Here is a 21,888-nt window from a genome sequence, read left to right on the forward strand (position 1 = left end):
GGAATTACGAAATAATGTTGAAGGATGTATAAATATATTTCATAAGGAATCTTAAATCCAAAGAAGCATATTTATTTTTTCCAAACAAACGGATTCAAAATCAAGTATTTACTTTTGACAACCCTATTGAAGATAAAAGACCAACACGCGCATAGTTCCGACGCATACCTAATAAAGTGACAAGAGTCAGTAGATTTTAATTCTGCATGTGACATTCGAGCTGTATCTGATTTATTTTAGTCAAAACTATGGCAGTGGTTTACTCAAAATCTATTAGGTTTTCGGTTTCACAGATAAGTCTCAGAGCACAAAATGTACCTCTAAAGCCTGTGAAGTGTGTGTTTTGGTTTTCATTTACACGTTGTATATTATATTTCTCCATAGCGGCTTTATTTGACTGTAGAATAATTGCTCCTCGTTGATATCAAGTCGTCGTTGTGACGTCAAGGTCAAACCATACGTAAGAGTTAAAACGACAACGTACCTTCTTAGCCCTATGGAATAGTTTGTGCAACAGCATTTTATGCAGGTAGTCAGTGACGTCATGCCGCGTCGTAAATATTGGGTTCTTTCCCGTCGCCCATTTCGATGTGAGGAGAGCGTCCACCGCTTTTGTACCTATAAATAATGTAAAAATAATATGAACGCAATGTTTTTTGAAGTAAAAACCTCTTTTGCGCGAGTTGACGCTTGTCATAAGCTACATGTATATTGTGTTTAGGTATATATAGAGCCTTTACCGCCAAATGAGCGTAACAAACAAAGAAGCTTTAATAAACCTGTATATGGAAAAAATTTGATTCGTCGGTTACGCGTATTCGGCGGTAAAGGCGCGATATGTACACAGATTTACTTTTCACTTCTATCGGCAGTTAAAGAATGCTCTGCATGTTTTTTTATTACGAAGTAGGCTGCGTCTCGTAATTTACGCGGGCGAAATCGCACGGCACATCTAGTAGTTTAAGTCTCTTGTATTTATTTTAAATGCTATTATTATTTTTCAATAACACAAGACGGCGCGTACGCATGTAAAATCTTATCAGACACGCTTAAGCACTGAAACTGGTCGCGAATCAAGAATATAAAACATTTTGTAACGTTTACAAACAATGTATTAAGTGCTTGGTGATAACCTAAAAATTAGGTCATTATTTATAGATTTACTATACAGTTTGTATTGTTGGATTGTAAATAAAATCTGCTGTAGATCATTATTCTTAAAAAAATAAGTAACATTTCTATTTAACAATTTTAAGGGCAGATTTGATTCGGAACCAAAAACTTAGACTTTGGGGTTTTCTGACAAGAAATTCTCAGCACCAGCCCAGTTAGGAAACCAGATCAGAGTTAGGACTACCCAGACCTTCAGGGAGGTCGTTAAGCCGTCGGTTTCTTGTATCATCATGACTAACATGTGGCCATCATCATCTCATAACCACATGACGCCCACTGACACTCGTGTGAACCCTGACCCAGCGCCTCCAGAGAGAGCTTTCCAGTTTACATGCTAATGTACTGAGTAGGGCGTTAGTGCTGCTCACTAGCCTGCTCATCATAGCCACCGCACGTTTGCGGGTAAAAATCATTCACACGAGCATCCGCAAAAAAAGCCGACGCTTCTTCAACACCGCCCTCAGCTTGTTGTACTGGGCGCGAAGGGTACTGTAGGCTCGCTGCGTATAATACGTCCACAGACTGCATGTGTACAATGAGCGGCAGTAAGCTCTAAACAAGAGTAATTTAATATGCGTGGTATATCTTGCAAATCTGGGCCTGCAACGCTGACGAATAATAATAGTAAAATGTTGAGTTTTTGTCTGATTCTCAAAATCTGCGTTCGGAACCGGTGGTAGTCGCTACAAACAGATTTTGTACTTGTAAAAGGTCACAAAGGAACCTTTGCAGGTGCAATAACGTAAAATTCGTCCCCGCATATACTGTTGACCACTTTTATTCCCTTTAGAGGCTAATGTTGTTGTGTGTTCAAAATACCTGTGAAATATTCTACGTGGTGGTTAAGAAATTTCGTCTTCTTGGTTGGTACGTTGGCTTTCAGCCATTTCGCGACCGCATACTCTTCACTCGTCGGCTTCTCGGATTCGGGAGGTTCTCCGAATTCCTGCAAAGAGACAACAATCAATACCCGTAAGGCTTTATCCCGTAGAGTATAAAAACTATAGAGGACTAAATCGTTACAATTTGATTTGAATTTGGAAAGATTTACTACTATACAAGTGAATGAATGAATGAATGAATGGACCATAGAGAAAATTCTCTGCGATACAAATACAATAGAGCATTAAGGTGTTTAGTTTTTTTTAACTTTATTAGTTACACTAGGGGCACAGATCGGCTATCGCAATAAGCTTGTCTCTTGGAGACATTCCTACCTACCTAAGTATTGCCAATAATGTTGTACACAAACCTGGACATTTTTGTCCAACAGAATAATTTTAACATAAGTAGTTCAATTTAAAGAAGTAAGAAGTTTGTATTGGGCCGATCTAAGACCAGTAAGGCTAGGATACGCGCCACGAGAAAGCTATGTGTATCCGCTATCTCGTCAATTTCTATAGAAAAATATGAGCAACGGGTAGAGATAACTATCTCGTGATGCGCATGCTAGCCCTACAGAGCGCGTTGAAAACTCTCCTAGCTTTAGTTTCAAGTTAACGAGTTAGTTATCACCACATTACAATTATGTTAACATGTATATATGAACGATTCATAAGTGCCTGTGATAGGCCTAAATGAAAAAAGAATTTCTGAATTTTGAATTTGTATTTTCACAATGTTCCATGTAGAAGATGATATAGAAAATATTGATCTGTGAATTAAGTTAAGTTAAGAGATTTGAATTTCCGGAATAACAGGTGCTAAACCTGTTATTAGAACTATCCGATCCCTAAAAAGTATATCTACGTATCCACAATTGCCTTACTTCTGTCCGCTCAACTGAGACTGAATGTACTGTGAGCTTATGATTAAGGATTCAAAGGGAGCAGCGACCCAGTTGACAGCGCAAGTAAATTGATTGCGCCAGATCAGTTGTTAACTGTACCTATTCTTACGAGGTTTACATGCTCGCAATAATAGTAAAAAAATAAAATGGAATTTATTGACGTTGTGTTGATGCTCAAATTCTTGACCACTTCTTACTCATGCGCTCCCGACGTAACTGAAATTCGATGTCTGAATAATAATATCCAAAAGACTAGACGGTAAAAGTAATAAATAAGTAATAAATAAAAAACCGGTGATAGCCTAGTTGGGACCCTAGATAGGGTTCGGCTTCGGCTTTCCTTTCGTATAGACCAAATTCGAGCCCCGGCACCACTGACTTTTCGGAGTTATGTGCGTTTTTAATTTAAGCAATTTAAATATCACTTGCGTTAACGGTGAAGGAAAACATCGTGAGGAAACCTGCATGCCTGAGAGTTCTCCATAATGTTCTCAACGGCGTGTGAAATCTACCAATCCGCACTTGGCCAGCGTGGTAAACTACAGCCTAAATCCTTCTCATTCTGTGAGGGCCCGTGCCCTGTTGTGGGCCGGTAATGGGTTGTGACATGTGCGCAGGCAAAAGCAAAACAGGCAATGGCGTGCATAGAGGGTATGCACAGGATATACAGATGATACAAAATGAAGAAAATCTCCAGTACAAGTTATAAGTAGATACTTGTAGGTAGGCTTTTTATAACTCTTACAAAGCCTATCCCTCAAGTTTTTTATAACTCTTACTAGACGTTTTCGGCATATTATATCATCTGCATACCCTGTGCATGCCTTCTATGCACGCCACTGAAGACAGGTGGGCAAAAAGAATTACAGAAAAAGGTTACAGAATGGTATCCGAGGGAAGGGAAGCGATCTAGAGGACCGCAAAGAATTAGGTGGAGCGATGATTTTGTCAAAATGATGGGAGCAACATGGCAAAGACTGGCGTGTGATAGAGATGCATGGAAAGAAATGGAGTCTTCAAGGGCGTACTGAACTGCGAAACTGCTAAATATAAATAGTATGTTAAAAAATTTGTTATAACGAAGATTTTGTTTTAAATAATAGTTTGAATATTTATGTTTTTTTAACAATTAAGTTTTTGTTCAGTAATAAAGGGGTTTATTACTGAAAAAAAACATAAATGATGATGATAAATAAAAAACCTGTGCGATTGTGCAATTAAGGTTATTTTAGAATAAAATTGTGATTATTTTTTGACTATTAATTAATTAATTATGTTAGGTTTAGGCCCTGTGTGCTGTAAATATGTTAATGTCATACGTTTCTGCAGTTTTTGTAGTTCAACTAATTCGTGTTTAACGGTGGGAAGTTTTCTTCAAAGGTTTGTCTGAAAAACTCTACAACTGCACTGTTCCGAAACTGGCTACTTATTTGGTAATAATGAACTCGTAAACTAAGACAAACTAACGCTCAACCTTTTATCGTGCCACTACTTGGTAGAAGCCGCCTCTCTCATAGAAAAATAGGTTTAAGAGGCCCCGCTGCTACAAGTCACGGGGGTGGACTGTAAGGTTCTTTATGAGAACAATCCACTTCTCACCCCATTTTTGGCCGTCCCGCGATTCGAACCCAGATCAACGTGATCCGTAGTTAAAAATATTAACCACTAGACAAAAGCAGTCGCGAGGTACTAAGGTTACATAAAGAGCTAAAATATTAACATCTTGGTTACGTCACACGACCCTGGCATTGCACTTGCACGCTAAATGAAATACATTACCCACTTGAACTAAACTGTTATGTAATATCCAGTTTAGAGATTTCTATCTCAAATCTCAAGCCACAGCAGATATCGGCCCTACCTTGTATGGATGGAAAAATAATTAAAACAAAAGTTTTATTACGTTTGCCCTTGACCGTGACTTCGCTAGTGCTGCAGCTTTAGTATAAGTTTTGCTCGCTCACGATCGATGCGTCTGTTTCGAGTATCGAAATACTTGAACATCGTAATAAAATGGATCTTATTCTAAATATTATGTTAAAGCTGTGATTATTTTGTGTTAAAGATTGAATTTGACTGCAATTCTTAAGCACAGTCTTTTGACAGGACGTTTGTAAATCCTTAAGCGAAGTACAGGATTTTCGACTTTAAAACGAGTGGCATTGGGTACATTTTACTTTGAATACACAAAGTTTATAACTCAAAAACGACTCCTCGATTGCGAGCGAGCAAAACTACTATTAAGAGTACCTACTACTGTACCATCACCACATATATTGTACCTCAAATTGAAAACTGGAATAAAGTTTGATTAAGAATTATCCAGGTTAAAGATTTTAATTTTTTATTAAATTTATATAATAAATAGAGCGACAAAAATTGTTAGCAATCTTATATTACGAAACATGTGGTAAATAAGTCATTTAGTAAATTAACCTTGCCATCAGTACGAGTTTACGAATCTCGGTAACGTTGATGGTTGTCTGGTTGTGCGGTCGCACATTTTACCTACTGTTGTTTCCTACCGAAACTATCTTTTATGTATAATAAGTTTTTTCTTGTTAATTGCGTAGTAGAATAGAAGTCTTGAAAAAAACCTACCTATAGAAAAATCTTAAATATAACTTCTTCTGGTTTTGTTATAGGACCTTATTTAACAAATTCGATTCGATTTCAAAAAAATTACGAAGTAATTTTGGGGATGTTTATTATTCTACCACTGTAGTTAAGAAACGTGTAAGAAAACTCAATTTATTCTATAGAAAATAGTTATATTGTTAATATTTCCCATAATAATTTCAATAAAAAAAGATTTCTATAATTAAAGAGATTTACAAAAGGACCACGAAAAAACCTGTAATTTTTCCGACAAAAATAAAATTCTAATCATACTATATAGGTACAATACAAATAAATATTTAATTAAGTCACAAAACATTGTATTAACTTACAAAATCTCTCATTTTTAATATAGCTGAGGTGTATAAAGCCACGTGCACACGCGCGTATGACACTAATTCTCGTTTGTGACTAACTGTGTAAAAGCTATCGGTGAAAGTAGGACATTCTATGGTATACGCGTATATCTATTATTGGCGTGCATGAGTTATTGTAGGTGTATGGAATAACTTTGCTATGGTTTATATATTTATCCGTCTTCTTCAACTTCTGTTAAGTTTCCACTATTCTCTATGACCGCTGATAGATAGATAGAAAGTCTTTATTGCACATACAGAAAAGAAAAACAAATTGAACAAAACAAAAGGTAAAACAAAACAACAATCAGTACAATATTTATTTACGTATTTTTACATATTATGTTCAATCTCTTTTTAATAATTTGACAATATTGTCATAATACGAGTCCCTATTGAGAATCAGTGTTGCTCAGCTGATTAATAAAATACTGCAACACAGCTGAGTAGGTGACCCTTTAACCATGTTAATGTGAAATTATTATAATGTTAAGTATAGTTTTGTTTATGTTATAATAAGGTATTTGGTTTTGTTTTTTCTTTATTTAAAATTTTAATTTCACATCACATGATTTTGCAAATATATTTGAGTAACTTAAAAATGTAGATATTTTTTTTTTTTGTTTACATTAGTTGGCAACAATGCCTAAATAAACTGCCTAAACAATAATCAACGAAATGTTTTAGATTTTCGTTTTCTATTTAATCGTGCAATCGGTCAATCCTGATTATGAGCAAATGAGAAAATTTCCCATTGGAAAATTGAAATAATTTTTTATTAAGAATTATCCAGGTTCAAGATTTTAATTTTTACTGCAATGTTTATGTGATATAATCAATCGAGCTACAGAAATTTTTAATAAAAATAAAAGATTTGCTAAAATTTGGAAATAGTGAATATGAGCAAAGTAAATATTGAAGAAGGAAAATAGAGTGAGCGACTTATATAAAAAGTAAGTGACCATAAAATCATCAAAAGAAATTTAGTGCTCCAAAATAGTGAAGTTAAATCTCGATCTCCCAATGCTACTACTGATATTTAAAGTTAGTTTAGGTTCATACCTAATCAGTAATTGCAATAAATACACCTCTAACTACTAAACCAACGTTTGATTACTAAACTGATGCCAAGAATACATCATTATCATAACTTCTACTACAACTTCTACAACTTTCAAAACTACTTCATCAATAGCCTATAACAGTCCACTGCTGGACTATAATTGCCTCTCCCAACAGGAAGGTGTGCCTATTATCACAGGTTGGTGATTGCAATAGATGGAAGTTGAAGTACAGAATTTGCTGCTCTCTGTTATATTCCCTTAGTCACCTCGTACAACACCTGCGGGAAGTGGTTGGGCAGTGACTACTTTATACTGATCTGCCGTCACAACACAGCAAAACAACTTAATTATAAATAAATAAATAAAAGAACTTTGTAATTATTTTAGTATTTGGTTCCCATCAATTGTAAAGAAATGTCAGTATGAAGGGTCCATTACCAGATAAATGGGTAAAAATTTTAAACTATACAACATATATAGAAATTTACTACAGATGTGTCTATGGTTGAAAACATTATTGCAATACCAAGAGAGATGTGATTTTGAACCTCATTGTTTCCCATTATAACTTTAAACTCTGTATATTCTGTATACGTGTAGAAACACTTAAATTTCCTTGCAGAATGTTTATATATTATTTGACATCTTTTCTTGATGCTTTATGTGTATAGGTTCTGCATTAATGAATAAGTCAATGGGAAACTAAGAGTATGATTGAACTAGTTTATTGAAACTTGTTTAAAATTTGGGTTAAACTATACCCAGGGTTTTAATAAACTAATTTTGTCCAAATATTAATCACTTTTTATTTAACTTTTTATTAAAGTAGTGACCAGTCTTGTTTATAGCAATTCAATTGCCACAGACTGTTGTATTGTGGGGACTCCCTACAAAAGACACATGACTGGCAGTGGACATGCATTAGTTAACATGATAATGATGACGATGATGATTAGAAGTGGCTAAATGCTTCTGAACTGTTAAAGTTTTATCTCATTGATTAAGCGTTTTATGTGATTTGTGCACAAGCCTATAAAAACATAAAGTTGTTAATGTTCACCTGACCGCACCAAACAGAGGATATAATTGTAAAGTGAATGTTTTTAAGATAACCGTTTAGAAATTCAACATAATATCAAAATTGGTAAACACACAAGTGCTAAAACACCAATGAAATTATGTGTAAAAACCTGTGTGCAATTTATATAAAAATATTCAAACCTTCTTTCGCTGTAAATAAATTTAAAAAGACTGAATTATTAATTACACAGTTGGCACAGAACAAACAAAGAACCGCCAGAAGTTTTAAGGTTTATTTATAAAATTTACATTATTCCATAAGGATATTATGACGGAACGTGTATGCGTTTCATGATGGTAAAACAATAATTTTATCGCGCATGAAGCGTTTCTTATTTCTAGTGATTCATTCTACCAAATTCAAATTTATCAATTTCTACAACTGCATGTTTCACTTTAATCATTACTGTATATATACTGCGTCACTGGCGAAACAAACAAGACGCAAATAGCCCGTGAAAGCTCAGGCAAACGATACATATGGAATTATCTACCGAAATCAACAAAATTTTAAAAATAAACTCACTAAAAAGGGGAATTCATATTACGATTTTTCAAGCAAAACAATACCGTAAGGAGATGTAAATAGAATACTGGCTCTTCTAACTAGTGTTGATGATAAATAAGCAAGTAATTAGCGTACCTCTTTTCGTTTTTTAGCCTTCCTTTTGTCTGCCATCCTATTAAAAATTTGTCAACGTAGCGATTCTTGTTGTTCACTGAAATCTCGATTATTTCTTCGTGTTTCTTTCAGGCTTTTAAATGACGCATTGCATTTGCTGTATTGCTAGCTTTGAAAATTAGAAATTTTTAATCTTTTAAGAATTAACACGCTACCACAATACACCAATTCCCGACCGACCGACCGACTTTCGACATCCTCAACCGGAATCCGAAACGGCCGCTGTGGCCGAATACAGTAAGGAATTAGGATTGATCGAATTGAATAAAGTAGATAGATTTGTTTGTTTCTTTGCAATCGATAAACTCTGGAATTAAGTAATAATTCTTTATTAGAAAATTCCAGAGTTTATTGATCGCAAAGAAACCATACTGTCACATATACATGTGTAACATAGAATACACTAAGTTTAGTAAGTATGATTTACTAAACATACACTAAGTTTGATGCATTGCCTTATGTTGAGAACTATAGGCACAGAGAACATACTGGTTATAGTTATAGGCCTGGTTTATATCATCAATTCAAAATACTCTGTGACAACAATTAGTGTCAGACTCTAAACTTAGACGAGTGTCAGACGTCAGTTGTCACTTGTCAAATTCGAGAAAAATGTAAATTGAAGGAAATTCACCTTAGGCCTTACCTATAGTAGTAGCTTACTGTTGCTTCACGATTAAAAAGACAATCGCGAATAGCGCAAACGCAAACGCAAACGCAATTAATTAGGTATAAGTTTATTGTGGTGCGTGTCGCGTAGTCGCAACCATTGAGAATAATATTTATTTTCAAACAATTCGTGTTTCGTTTAGATTACCCGTTGACGTAATTTACAGTTCTCTATTCCAACTTATAGTTCGAACTTCGATAATAATTTGCACTTTGCGTGAAAAAGGCTCATGATAATATTGAAGTGACGGAATTAATTATCTTATTCATTTAGCTGAATTTCTCTTTTTTCGTAAGTTCGAAATGTGCCTTTGATGTTCAATTTTGGTTAAGTGGTTAAGTTTATATAACACTCTGCATACAAGTAATTTAACCGCATAGGAACAACAAACCGTAGGATGGCTGAAGCGAAGTTGAATGGACATCACAAAGAAGGTAATTTTTTTTTTTGTGTCTTAAACTGTAAACAATCTTTTCGTAAGTTTTAGCCAAAAATAAGAAAAGAAAATATTTTCAATGTTCGGCACACAGACATTTTAGATTTAATATTTAGTTTTGGTACACAGATTTTTGTAGGTTATTGATACATAGATTTTTGTAGGTTTATAAATATTTGCTCACATACTATATTAAAATAATGCCAATAAATTTTTTTTTTAGTCTTTTTATACAAAAAGTATTGGAAGAATGTGAGGATATAAAAAAAAATTTAAGCACACAATTTATAAAGTACGTAGGTTCAAAGAGTTCATTAGATCAAATAGCCACTTTTACTAACTAATGCTCTATAGGTTAGGAAAAATTAAACATTTGTGACTAATTCCAAATTTCTATGCCATGGCTAGCTTACCTACTAAACATACCCTACCAACAAAGATGTGCCGATAAGTGACCATGAACCGATGGTAGAGTCACTACAAACAGACAGACTTGACGTCGCAAAAGTGCTTATATTAATTATTAATACTACTTTATTTCGAATTTCGAATTTTAAATTTTGAATGTTTACGTAAGAAGTTGTATAGAAACAGATTAGGGTTATTGGTGTAATATAACAACCATGTAATGAAAAAAAAAACAAAAATTAAAACAACTACAAATAAGTGTAGAAATTATATTATTTAAAAAAATTTAAATACAATATATTAATTTAAGAATAAATTACAGTTTTTGTTGTGCTATTGTAATACCTACTATATTTCAAAAAACTTTAAGAGTTCACACTTAATCTGTATATTGAGAAAAAGTAAGAACAGTGAAGACAGCACTAAACCCTAAAAGAATTTATCAAATCGGACAAGTAGTTCTTGAAATCATCACATTCAAGTAAACAAACAAACTTCACACACAGCTACAGCTTCATATATTACTAAAAGTTACAGAGATTAGCTTGTCCTAACAAACAAATAGACATGATGACTTATTACGAAAAACTGCCCTATAATTTTAGGAAGTATCTATTAAACAATATTATATCAATTTTTTTTTACTGTCATCATGACTAATGCCTGACCCTATTTCTTTGGAGGTAGAATTTTCTGAAGACCTGAAACAGGTGTTCTACTATTTCAATTGTCACCCGAACCACCCATTTTTATCCACCAATATACAGCACTGCGCCTTTGTTTTGCTACATGTAATATATTTGTATGGTCTTATGCTATTTAAAGCTTTTCAAAGGTACCCCTATAACCCCTAGGTATAAAATTATGTAACAAATAATAAAATGTTTTTTGATGCCCCTCAAGTGCCCCCTTCAAATATGGACCACAGAATAATATGCAATTTGTAGTTACTTATGCCAAGTAATTTTAAAGTTATAACACTGTAAAAGACGGATTGACCAATAAAATTTCACACTTTATTTTAAACCTTGCTTTGCTCTGTTAAATTATAACTGCTTCATCATATCAACCTATTTCCCACAACAACAGTTCAACAGGGATTGGTGGTATTTAACAATTAGTATCATAATAATAATAATAATCAGGATTAATTAATAACCAAAAATTTCCACTCACGACAAAGCGTGGGCGCGGAAGACCCCCCCGCCACCTGGTTAACGACGGTCCAAAATGACCTGAAGCTAAATATCATTACACACAAGGAGAGCCGACCCCAGATGATGGGAAAAGGCACAGACAGATGATGATTTCAGTAGGTAGTACTTTCGTTACTTTGCAAAACGTTACTTTTCTTTATGTTCGTTTCTTTGCAAAACTTGTGCCTTAGTATTCTTGGCGTAGTCTACAATACAAACCTAGGACTTTGAACTAGATAACCTTTAGCCCAAATCAGGTAAGATTTAATTAATATATAAATGGATTTAGTTATTTGATCAAGGCTTATTTAAATTTATTCAGGTCATTACAACTCACGTATATAAATAGCATAGGTAATTAAATAGTAGTACTAAACCTACATTGAATATGAGCTTTGTACATACATAATAGATTCTAACTAAAACAACCTTGCACTCTTCCTTCACTTCAAACTGAACTAATCTTTATTTTATATAAAAATACCAGAGTGAACCATAAAATTGTTGGTACCTACCACCTTTATCACCTGGTGTAACACTATACAACCAAAATCAAGCTGATACTTGGCAGAGCTATCCCATAGTTAGATGCAGTGCTCCATGGAGAACAGAATTCGAGCGGTGGCTAAGCGGTGGTAGCTCAGTTGTTAGGACTTTGAATTCACTTTTCCTAGCTAGTTCGAATCCTAGCACACACCATGTTATGTACGTTTTTAAATATCTCTTGCTTCAACTGTCTAGGAAAACATCGTGGGGAAACATGGCATGCCTGAGAGTGTCTTCTTTTTATTGTACTAGGCCAGCATGGTAGACAACGGTCTTAAACGGTTCCCCCTTCTTAGAGTGGGAGGAGACTTGGGCACTGTAGTGGGCCGCTCACGGGTTTTTATGTTTAAGATGACAGGGCTAGAAGCTATAGGCGTAAAGTAACGCTCGACCTTATTCAGAATGCCTCTCTTAATCGTAAAGGATGTCACGCCCAATTTTGGCCATTCCCCTGAGTGAAAAATGTCCCCTGCCAATGCGTACATACAGAGGAAAGGAAAAAAAATATTTTCTCCCACAGCTTTATCACCTCGATCCGAGAATCGGCATACATGTGGAAATAATACCAAAAAAAAGTGTAAGGATTACAATTTTTATTTGGCAGATGTTATTTCCACATGTGTGTACACACTTATAAAATAAGTAAGGATAGTAATGTTATGTGTGAAAGTGTGTTTGTCTGTCCTTCAGCAACCAATCCACTTAATTTTTCGGAAAGGATCAAAATTTATCTTCTCTTTATCAACTCACAGAGCATTGGAAATAATATCCAAATAATAATGTGTAATAATAAACCTATTCCATGTTCCCTTGCTTTAGCAGGTGGACACGTTATTCCTTGTCAGGGGATATAATCGGGGGATATAATTTTAGTCTCCTGCCCGTGCTAGCCCTGCTGATTATGCTACGCCGACTACGACGCCCCTAACTCATCCTCTACGAGCCAGATGACCAACAATGCATCCATGCAAGGCACGGGGGCGTACGAACGAATACGTTCAACCAACCCAAACTGTCTTTAACTTCACATTTCGTCGAGATACAAAACTCATAGGAGGTGCCCTTATGTTAACTGATTAACAGAAAAGTCACGTAACTTCTTTCTTCTTCTTCTTTAGATGCCTCTCCAACTAGTGAAGGTTGGCCGTCAGTTTTCGTTACATCGCCTTTTCTCTTGCGAGGCTTAACAGCTGGGTGGCACTCGCGAGCCTAGTCCACTCTCTATCTAATGTTTCGCAACCAAGACTTCCTTTTGCGACCGATGCGCCTCTTTCCGGCAACTTTGCCTATCATTATCAGTTGCAGTAGCTTGTATCTGCCATGCCTTAGCACATAACTCAGATAAGCATCTTTCTTTTTGTCGGTAACTTCTTTAAAAAAGGCATAAAAGAAGAAGATTTTAAGGTCCTATTCACATTGAGGGGGCATTGTGAATAATGCCTGATTATTAACATATAACATAAACACTGTACGTTGTTCGAAAGTGTGACGTTCTAAGATAGCGTGCAAAGTAATTACCTTACAGGTCATAGCTTTGACCCTAGACTTATCTCATCTAATTTCTACTTCGCTAAGTTAGTTCATTTTCTAGTGAAACACGCGGTGTGGCGTGTTTCCATATAGCTAACTTAATAGTTATGGGACTAACGGGCAAATGTCAATGTACTAACTAAAGTATGCTCGATGAGCTACATGCCCGTTTCACTCACGTATAACGTGAACAACGCAGACTAGCTATAAGCAAGTTTAAGTTATTAGCTTGAGTAGCTTATTATTAGATTTGAGTAACCCTTTTCAGCGTAACAGCGTTGTAGAAGTCAATCTTCTGTACAAATAAGAGCTATATATCTAGGAATATATTCAGGAAAAGTAAAATGGATGCCAAAATTTTCAGTGATTCCGGCTCAGAATAAATGAATGAATTAATACACTTTAATTGTACACCACATAAAAATAAGGGAAAAGATACATATTTATAATTTTACATCGAGTTAACTAGTAATTTCATTAAATAACTAGTTAACTCGATTTATACGATTAGGCGGCCTTCAATGGCGTGCACTTCAAACATGCACAAAAGCACTGCATACTCTAAAAATTTTGTATTACTCATAAAGGGGAAGGATTTTTCCATTTTATGTCATTTTCCTTCTTTATGCATACCCTGGACAAGAACCCTGTGCACGCCACTGGCGGCCTTGTAGGCTTGTCTCTGCATAGCGATCTCTTCCAGGCAACCGATGGCGTAAAATAAATGAAAGAAAACGATGAACATATTTTTAAGGGTCAATCTTAGATAAAATCTGAGGGATCAATAATAAAACATAGAAGCTGAGCAATTGCAAGGAACGTGATTTTTGTAGATCAGTGGGTAGGTAACATTGAGAACTATAATCAATTTTTATGTAGATCGTTGTAGTAAATTTTGTCCTTTAAAAAAAACCAATGGGCATGACACGCCTATAATTGATTGAACATACCTAAAGAGTTTAATAGCGCACGACATTGTGTCCAATCAAGGTACACATATTAGAATGTAGCAATTCAAGTGGGCACGTGGATATCTGTCAAGTGTGCTTAGGCTACTATTAAAACGATACAATAATCTTTACTTACTTACTTACTTTATTACTTAATATTATAAATGACAATGTAAGTTTGTTTGTTACGCTTTCACGCAAAAACTACTTAACCAATCCTCATGAAACTTTTTACACATATTCTTGGAAGTGTTAGAAGTAATACAGAATACTTTTTATCCCGACATTAAGCTCGGTTTCTTTGGGAGAGGGGATGAGTGTTTGACGATTTTACACAATAACTCCGACAAATTATAACCGATTTAAATAATTATTTTTGTACTATAGAGGTTATAATATGTGTTTAATTTTGCCCAAATTGTGGTTGGAGATAGAGGACAGAACTCCTCAGCGGACAGCAGCAAATCCCTCATTTAAGGCTTAGCGATACTGAATACTTCAATTTTTTTAGATCGATAACGAAATTTAATGCCACATCAAAAAACAAAATCAAACGCAGACGAAGTCTAGTAAGTATATAATGTGCCCGACAAAAATCTGTCTCGTTTTAAAACCAACTTTGATTTGTCTTTTTGTTGTTTTTTGAGTTTAAAAGTGACTAAGTTGTATTTCCGATATAAATTTGTCTCCATTTGTAACTACCACCGCGCTTTCCAATGCGGGCTTGCCGCTCCAGCACCTTGAGACCACAACTTCCATCGGTTTACGGAGCTATGTGCCCATGGCCACTTCAGCATCGCGACTCGTTGACGTCCACAGATCAACACCGGTTCTTGAATCTCCTCATCTATGATTGGATCAAGTAAAATTCAAATTCAAAGTCAAAATTTATTTATTTATGTAGGCCTATATATTCCACAGGCACTTATGAAGCGTTCATACATATATGTTTAAATTATTGTAAGGGGATGTTGATAACTTCGTTCGCAAACTTAAACCTAAAGCTACGAGGGTTCCAAACGCCCTAGTTGAAGAAGAGCCCACTACAAATCACCATCTCACAGTAAATTTATATTAAGCTATGAAGTTAGAGCTACTCGTAGCTAGCAAGTTATTTGGTCGTTTAAGTAATACTTAACATTATAATATGATTTACGTGTAAGCTTACGTTTTATATAAACTTTGAACTTATTGAGAATACTCCAAGCTCATTCTATCGCCCGCTGAGTACATACGTACACACATCGCACGTTGGGTATACATACCGTTTTGTATGACAGTGCATATTTTTTATTGAGTACTATGACTATCGCTTTTTTATTATTCATAGTATGTGTCGAAATAATTCAATAGGCACCTACTTCAATCGATGGTCACGGCAATGGCATTGAGCGTACTGGAGCAGCTAGCTACCGCTTCACGCGGTCAGAATTGAGTACATTATTAATTCTATACTAAATATGAGAAGAGTTTGATTGGTTGAACGCGCTAATCTTAGTAATTACTGGTTTGAACTAGAATAATATTTTTTTGTTGGATAGTATTATTATCAAGGAAGGCTATAGGCTATATTAAATCACGCTACGAGCTATACCAATAAAAAATATTTCAAAAACGGAAAAAAATATTCCTCTTTTAAAGTTAAAAAAAAAACTGCGACGGCATAGGTCTATATTTCAATGTTGAAATATAGACCTATAGAATACGCGAAGGAAATAGCAGGGTGACCGCTAGTTTATGAATAACCAGCTGTCCGACTTTGTCCGCGACTAAACTACGACTATGCAAAAAGCCACGTCGAGCTCTTGCTCTGTGGAAAAGACACAAGTAGCCTATGTGCTCTTTACTATAGTCTATTTCTGTGCATAATTTCATCCGGATTCGTTTTGCCGTTCTCTATGATTGAGTTAGAAACATCCGTCAAAACTTTCGCATTTGTAATAGTAGTAAAAAGTAAGATTAAATAATCCTGTTCCTACATGTTTTTATAGAACTAACTAAAATCAAATTACTTGTTATCGTTTTGTAAAGAAGTTCATTTTATACTTGAACTAACTTCTGAAAAAACTCTACGATTTTCAGCTGGCAAATAAGTAATAATCACCAGCCAAGTCAAGATAATTACCATTTTCTTGATACGTTAAGCGTATCGGTATCTACTACCGGTCCGCTTATCGTATCGGTATCGTCGACGCGTATCATGATCGTAGGTATATTTTGACGGATGAAGACACGTCGTCGCTTTGTTATGACATTCATATTGTGTTAAATTATGGAGGGTAGAGGTAAGGAGAGTCATCTGTGTATATGAAAAAGTGTCGTCAAAATGTATTAAATTAGGATGGCGCCACATTTGCATCAGGGTAACTCTTAAAAGAAGCGCCATATATAAATATTGTTAGAGTAGGCTTGAAAAATAAACAAGGAAGTATGGAGATACAAGGAAGTAAGGTTATATTTACCACAATATTTTGTACAACGTAAGTTGTTGAAATTCTCAATAATTAACTACTTTAGTCGATAATGACATTAAATTTTTTAACTCTGCATACTTCAATTCATCTACGATTGCTACATTCATACCATACCCTGTGCATCCACCAGCGCCATTGTGGAGGATTTTTGAACTGTTATTTAGCGCATACACTGGACACTTTTTCAACTTTTCTCCCATATAATGACTGATGACTCTCCTTACCTCTACCCTCCATATGTTAAATGTAGTGCCGACTTTTTTCCGATAAATAAAAGACAGCTGTCATGTTGACAGCTGTCAACTGCAAAATTTTATGTTATGGTCTAGAATGAGGTGCGACGAATAATATGGCGATACCTATGCGTGCTACTAGAGTATTGGAACTTCATCAAATCAACCTATTTCCGGCCCTCTACAGAGCACGGCAGGGTGATTACGTATCTCGCGACGGGCTTGCGACAGGCGTAAATCTTGCAATCACTGCTGTTAAACGTCATTTTTGTTTATTTATTGTATGGAAAAGTGACGTTTGACAGCAGTGATTGCAACGTAATCATCCTGCCGGTCTCCTCCCACAATGAGCCACACACCTTTGAGAACATTGTATCGAACTCTTTCTTAGACATGCAGGTTTCCTCACGACGATTGTAATTACTTAGAACGCACATAGCTTAGAAAAGTTAGAAGTGCGTGCTGTGATTCGAACAAGGTGAAGGTGAGCTCCAACCCAATGCGCTATCGCTGCTAATTGTATAGGAGCTCAACTTTACCAACTTGATGTATCATTTAGATTTAAAAAAAAACACACAAGCACCAATGGTTTATTTACGAATTAATTACTTTCCTTCAATTATTTATTGACTGCGACTTACTTAAATCACTTTACTCTTGTTCATCGGATCATCAAAAGGTCTTTCGGTAATTTGCGGACATCATCTTCAGCCTATTTACGCCCCACTGCAAGGCACAGGCCTCGTATCTCGTAGAAAATACTGTTTTAGAGCATAGACCCACCACGCTACTCCAATGCGGGTTGGTGGGCTTTAACGACTATTACCGCCTTTAAGCATTTACGGGCTCTCCGAGGCACGGGGGCTGAAACCGCCAACTTCCAAACTTACGTTATTATTTATTTATTTACTTATTTCTGAGACACAGCTCGTCCGGGGAAGTACTATCGCTTTGCTTATTTCTACTGCTTAGCAGCATTATTGCAATGCTGTGTTCCGTTCTGAAGGACGTGGTTGCCGGTGTTAATAAAGGCGCACAAGGCTCAATATGTGCGCCTCAAATCGATGGACACAGACGGCAAGTTGCAGGACCTGACCCTTCAATGCCCTGTGAGATCCATCACCAAAGAAAAGCCAAAAAGCAAATGACACATTTGGACCCGGCTTCAAAAATGTTGGGTATTACGTGTGTACGTGTCTTGCATTAGACACTCAGTGTGAATCTCAGAAGTGTATCACAGTAATCTATACAAGAGTGCTTCATTATTCTTAATCATTATGCTATAGAGATTAACTTTCATCGTTATCTCATGATGTTCATCGAGAACGTCATTCTCAGCTTTTGAATGGCACTCTAATAGAAGGGTGCTTAGACCTCCAATTCTCGAGACATGCTCACTGAGGCACAGGATTGGAGGATAATTCCTAACCCCAGCATTTATATTTGGTAAAACCAAACACCCAAATATTGTTGGTTTACCACCCATTCAGAAATCTAATGCAAACTTCCTGATCCAAAGTCCGATATGCTGAAATGTTGAAAAAAAACGTGACAGCTTGAAGTTGAAGCAGTTTTTGCTTTGAACTTAACAGGATGCTTTTTATTAAATGTCGATGTACTTAATCGTTCACTGTGGCTTCACCTGATTGTAAATGACGGTGCAGTTTTAGATGGAAGCGAACGCTAATTCTTATCGGTTTCTACGCGCCGTACCGAAACGCTAAATCTGGTGATACGACTGCGTCATTAGGTAGGTATTTAGCCGCAGCAGAATTTAGACCAGACCAAAGACAATTGAGAAATTTTAAACTACTCTAGCTTCTTCCACTTATCAGGTCATTCAGATATCAACACTGCGCTGAGAAGGTCGGGCAAGACGAAAAAATAATATCTTAATTTTAGTTCAAGAAGTTCCACTGATTTGAACAATAAAATTGAGCCAAAATTATCTTCTTTTCAGATTTTCCCGCCGGAGTTAAAGTGGAAGAGATAGAGATACCAGTGCCGTGGGGGCACGTATCGGCTCGATGGTGGGGCCTCCGGAACAAGCAGCCACTGATAGCCATCCACGGGTGGCAGGACAACGCCGGTACTTGGGACAAACTTATCCCTTTACTGCCAGCTAACACTTCCGTCCTTTGTATAGACCTACCTGGACATGGTCTCTCATCGCCTTACCCCACCGGTATGGTTTATTACATATTCTGGGACGGGATTGTCCTTTTGAGGCGAATAGCTAAATATTTTAAATGGCAGAAAATTTCACTTATGGGACACTCCTTGGGCGGAGCGTTGAGTTTCATGTACGCTGCATCATTCCCCGACGAAGTTGATAAAATTATCTGCATTGATATCGCGAGTCCCGCGGTCAGAGCGCCCCAGCACATGGTCCAAAATACAGGGTCGATGGTAGATAAGAACCTCGAATACGAGGGCTTATCGGAAGATAAAATACCTTGTTACGATTACGAGGAAATGATTGATATCGTGTGCGAAGCTTATAAAGGCTCCGTCTCAAGGGAAAACTGCAAGGTTCTCATGAAGAGGGGCATGGCTCCAACACCAGCGCATATGAAGAAGAAGGGCTACTACTTCAAGCGAGACCCTAGACTCAAAGTTGCTGGCTTCGCAATGATGTCCATAGAAACTGCTCTTGAATACGCCAGTAAGGTCACATGCAAGGTTTTGAATATAAGGGCCATTCCAGGTCAGAAATGGGAGAGGCTGGACTATTATTTGGATGTAGTCGAGAAATTAAAAAGGACAGCAACTGTCAGTTACTTCGAAGTCGAAGGAACCCATCACGTCCAGTTGAACGCACCGGAAAACATAGTCAATATAATTGAGGACTTTTTAGAGTTATATTAGCTCAGTAAATTAGCTTTAAGGGCCTCCGCAAACCACAGATTTTTAATCGACTGTTAGTTTATTGGTTGGTTTCTTCTTCTTTTTGGTTTATTAGTTCCGCGCGCTGAGCGATTGAACCATTGATTGTCAAGTTATTGGTTGGTTAATAATAATAAATCTTTATTGTGATAAAAACCCAAAAAGGACATAAGTAAATAAAGTTATGATACTGCAAAAATTACGATACGTTTAAAGAAGGTTGTAAAGTCCGTAGCACATTCACCGAAGCATAGGTATTCTATAAAATTAATAAACAGGCAATCTTGCGCATGTGATGTAAATTAAATAATTTTGCATGTGATAACGATTGGTATCTTATCAGCTTCCAATGAATTTAAATGCCGTAGTGCTTATTATAGAATTCCCATTTTAAATTACCGTATGCGTGAACGCGACAGTCGCGCGTTTTTTGAGACGTTGGCTGATTCGAAACAATTTAAATTTGTTTGCGTTGATTGTGGAATTCATATTCACGAAAGTATTCCTGCTATCTCAACACAACCTTATAGTATCCAACAAATCGCACCGTTCAATAACTAATCGTCATCGCGTTCATATCTACAAGTAAAGTGTTTACTTTACTTGTAGATACGCGATGTGTAGCGTCGGCGTTTTTTTGTATTCACCATGAATCGATTTTGAAATCAATCGATTAAGCCAACGGACTGATTGAAAGTCTGTAGTCTGCGTGGGCTCTAATAATGTGATATTTAATGTGATGTAGCTAAGAGTGCACAAAAAAAGATAAATATCCCAATTAGCATAAATAGTTAGCAATACAAACAAACGCTATTAGAGCACACACATTTACATGGGTTTAGGAAGTGCTACAAGCTGTACAAGAGTTCTATAATAGTGCAGGTTCAATAGCGTTTTATCTGTAAATAGTCAATTTTTCTTATATTTTTTTTTTATCTTTCTGTTCCTTTGTAAAGTATTTTATTAAAGTATACAAACAAACATATATAGAAATAGAAATTATCTCTTTTTAACTTATTGGTTTTTTATATAACGACCCATTACCGATTTTATTCATCTGACAAGACACAAATTTTGCAGGAGGAGTTTAATTAAAATATTCTTACAGATAAATATGCTGTTAAATAATTTAACATAATGTGCTAAAACTAAATTTAGCCGCACATTTATCTGAAAAAATATTGGAAAAACACTTAATAACGTATAATTATTTTAATGTCGGTTATGCTAAGTAGACAGTAATGACTCGTTATTTTAACACATTTGTTTTTTTTCCTTTTTTTTTTTTGTAAATATTGTACAATGTACACGTTTTAATCACACTGAATTAGAAAAATTTGTTTTAAAATCGACTTACATGTTTATTTTTTAGTGAAATATGTGTTACTTTAACCGTAACCTATCTTGTAGAAACTGTATAAAACTTGCAAGAAAAAATGGATTATACAACGTGCTAAATGGTAAATTAATAGTTAAGTTACTATATTGCCTGTAAGGCATTTTTTATTTTAATATGTTTTTTTATATGCTTGCTATGCTTATATGTATGCATAGGCATAGCCTAGGAGGAGAGTGAGACCAAAGAGATGGATAAATCGTGTGAAAGGGGATATGCGTGTAGGAATGGATAGTTAGGTGACGGGTGATAGTGAAAGGAGTAATTAATTAATATGCCTTAATATATGAATTACATTAGATTTAATTTTGTGTTAACGGGTAAACTTAGAGGTTTTTCTTCACAGGTTTTAGCAGCTAGATTTTGTACAGTTAAATATGTATGGATTTTAACATTCGAA

General features: G+C 35.7%; 2 protein-coding genes across 2 annotated transcripts in view; one reads left to right on the forward strand and one right to left on the reverse strand.

Annotated features, from left to right (window-relative positions):
* The window catches only part of LOC120628953 (translocation protein SEC62), an 18,601-nt gene extending 9,721 nt beyond the window's left edge, over positions 1 to 8,880 (reverse strand). The window contains exons 1-3 of the mRNA XM_039897647.1: positions 8,725 to 8,880; positions 1,993 to 2,119; positions 485 to 618 (exon numbers count right to left, since the gene is read on the reverse strand). Of these exons, the coding sequence (XP_039753581.1) occupies positions 485 to 618; positions 1,993 to 2,119; positions 8,725 to 8,760 (297 nt within the window). The 5' untranslated portion in view covers positions 8,761 to 8,880. The remainder of the gene's footprint in view (positions 1 to 484; positions 619 to 1,992; positions 2,120 to 8,724) is intronic.
* A 535-nt stretch (positions 8,881 to 9,415) lies between these two features.
* LOC120628955 (probable serine hydrolase) lies at positions 9,416 to 21,219 on the forward strand. Its single transcript, XM_039897649.1, has 2 exons — positions 9,416 to 9,867; positions 19,167 to 21,219. Exons 1-2 carry the CDS (start codon positions 9,831 to 9,833, stop codon positions 20,072 to 20,074), a joined length of 945 nt encoding a protein of 314 aa, XP_039753583.1. The 5' UTR covers positions 9,416 to 9,830; the 3' UTR covers positions 20,075 to 21,219.
* The last annotated feature ends 669 nt before the right edge of the window (positions 21,220 to 21,888 follow it).

This window comes from Pararge aegeria, chromosome 13 (assembly GCF_905163445.1).
Source record: "Pararge aegeria chromosome 13, ilParAegt1.1, whole genome shotgun sequence".
In the NCBI taxonomy this organism is placed as follows: Eukaryota; Metazoa; Arthropoda; class Insecta; order Lepidoptera; family Nymphalidae; genus Pararge; species Pararge aegeria.

Coding starts and splice junctions, on each gene's coding strand:
- LOC120628955 (XM_039897649.1), top strand. CDS start 9,831: ATGGCTGAAGCGAAGTTGAATGGACATCACAAAGAAG. Junction 9,868..19,166: donor GAATGGACATCACAAAGAAG/GTAATTTTTTTT, acceptor TCTTCTTTTCAG/ATTTTCCCGCCGGAGTTAAA.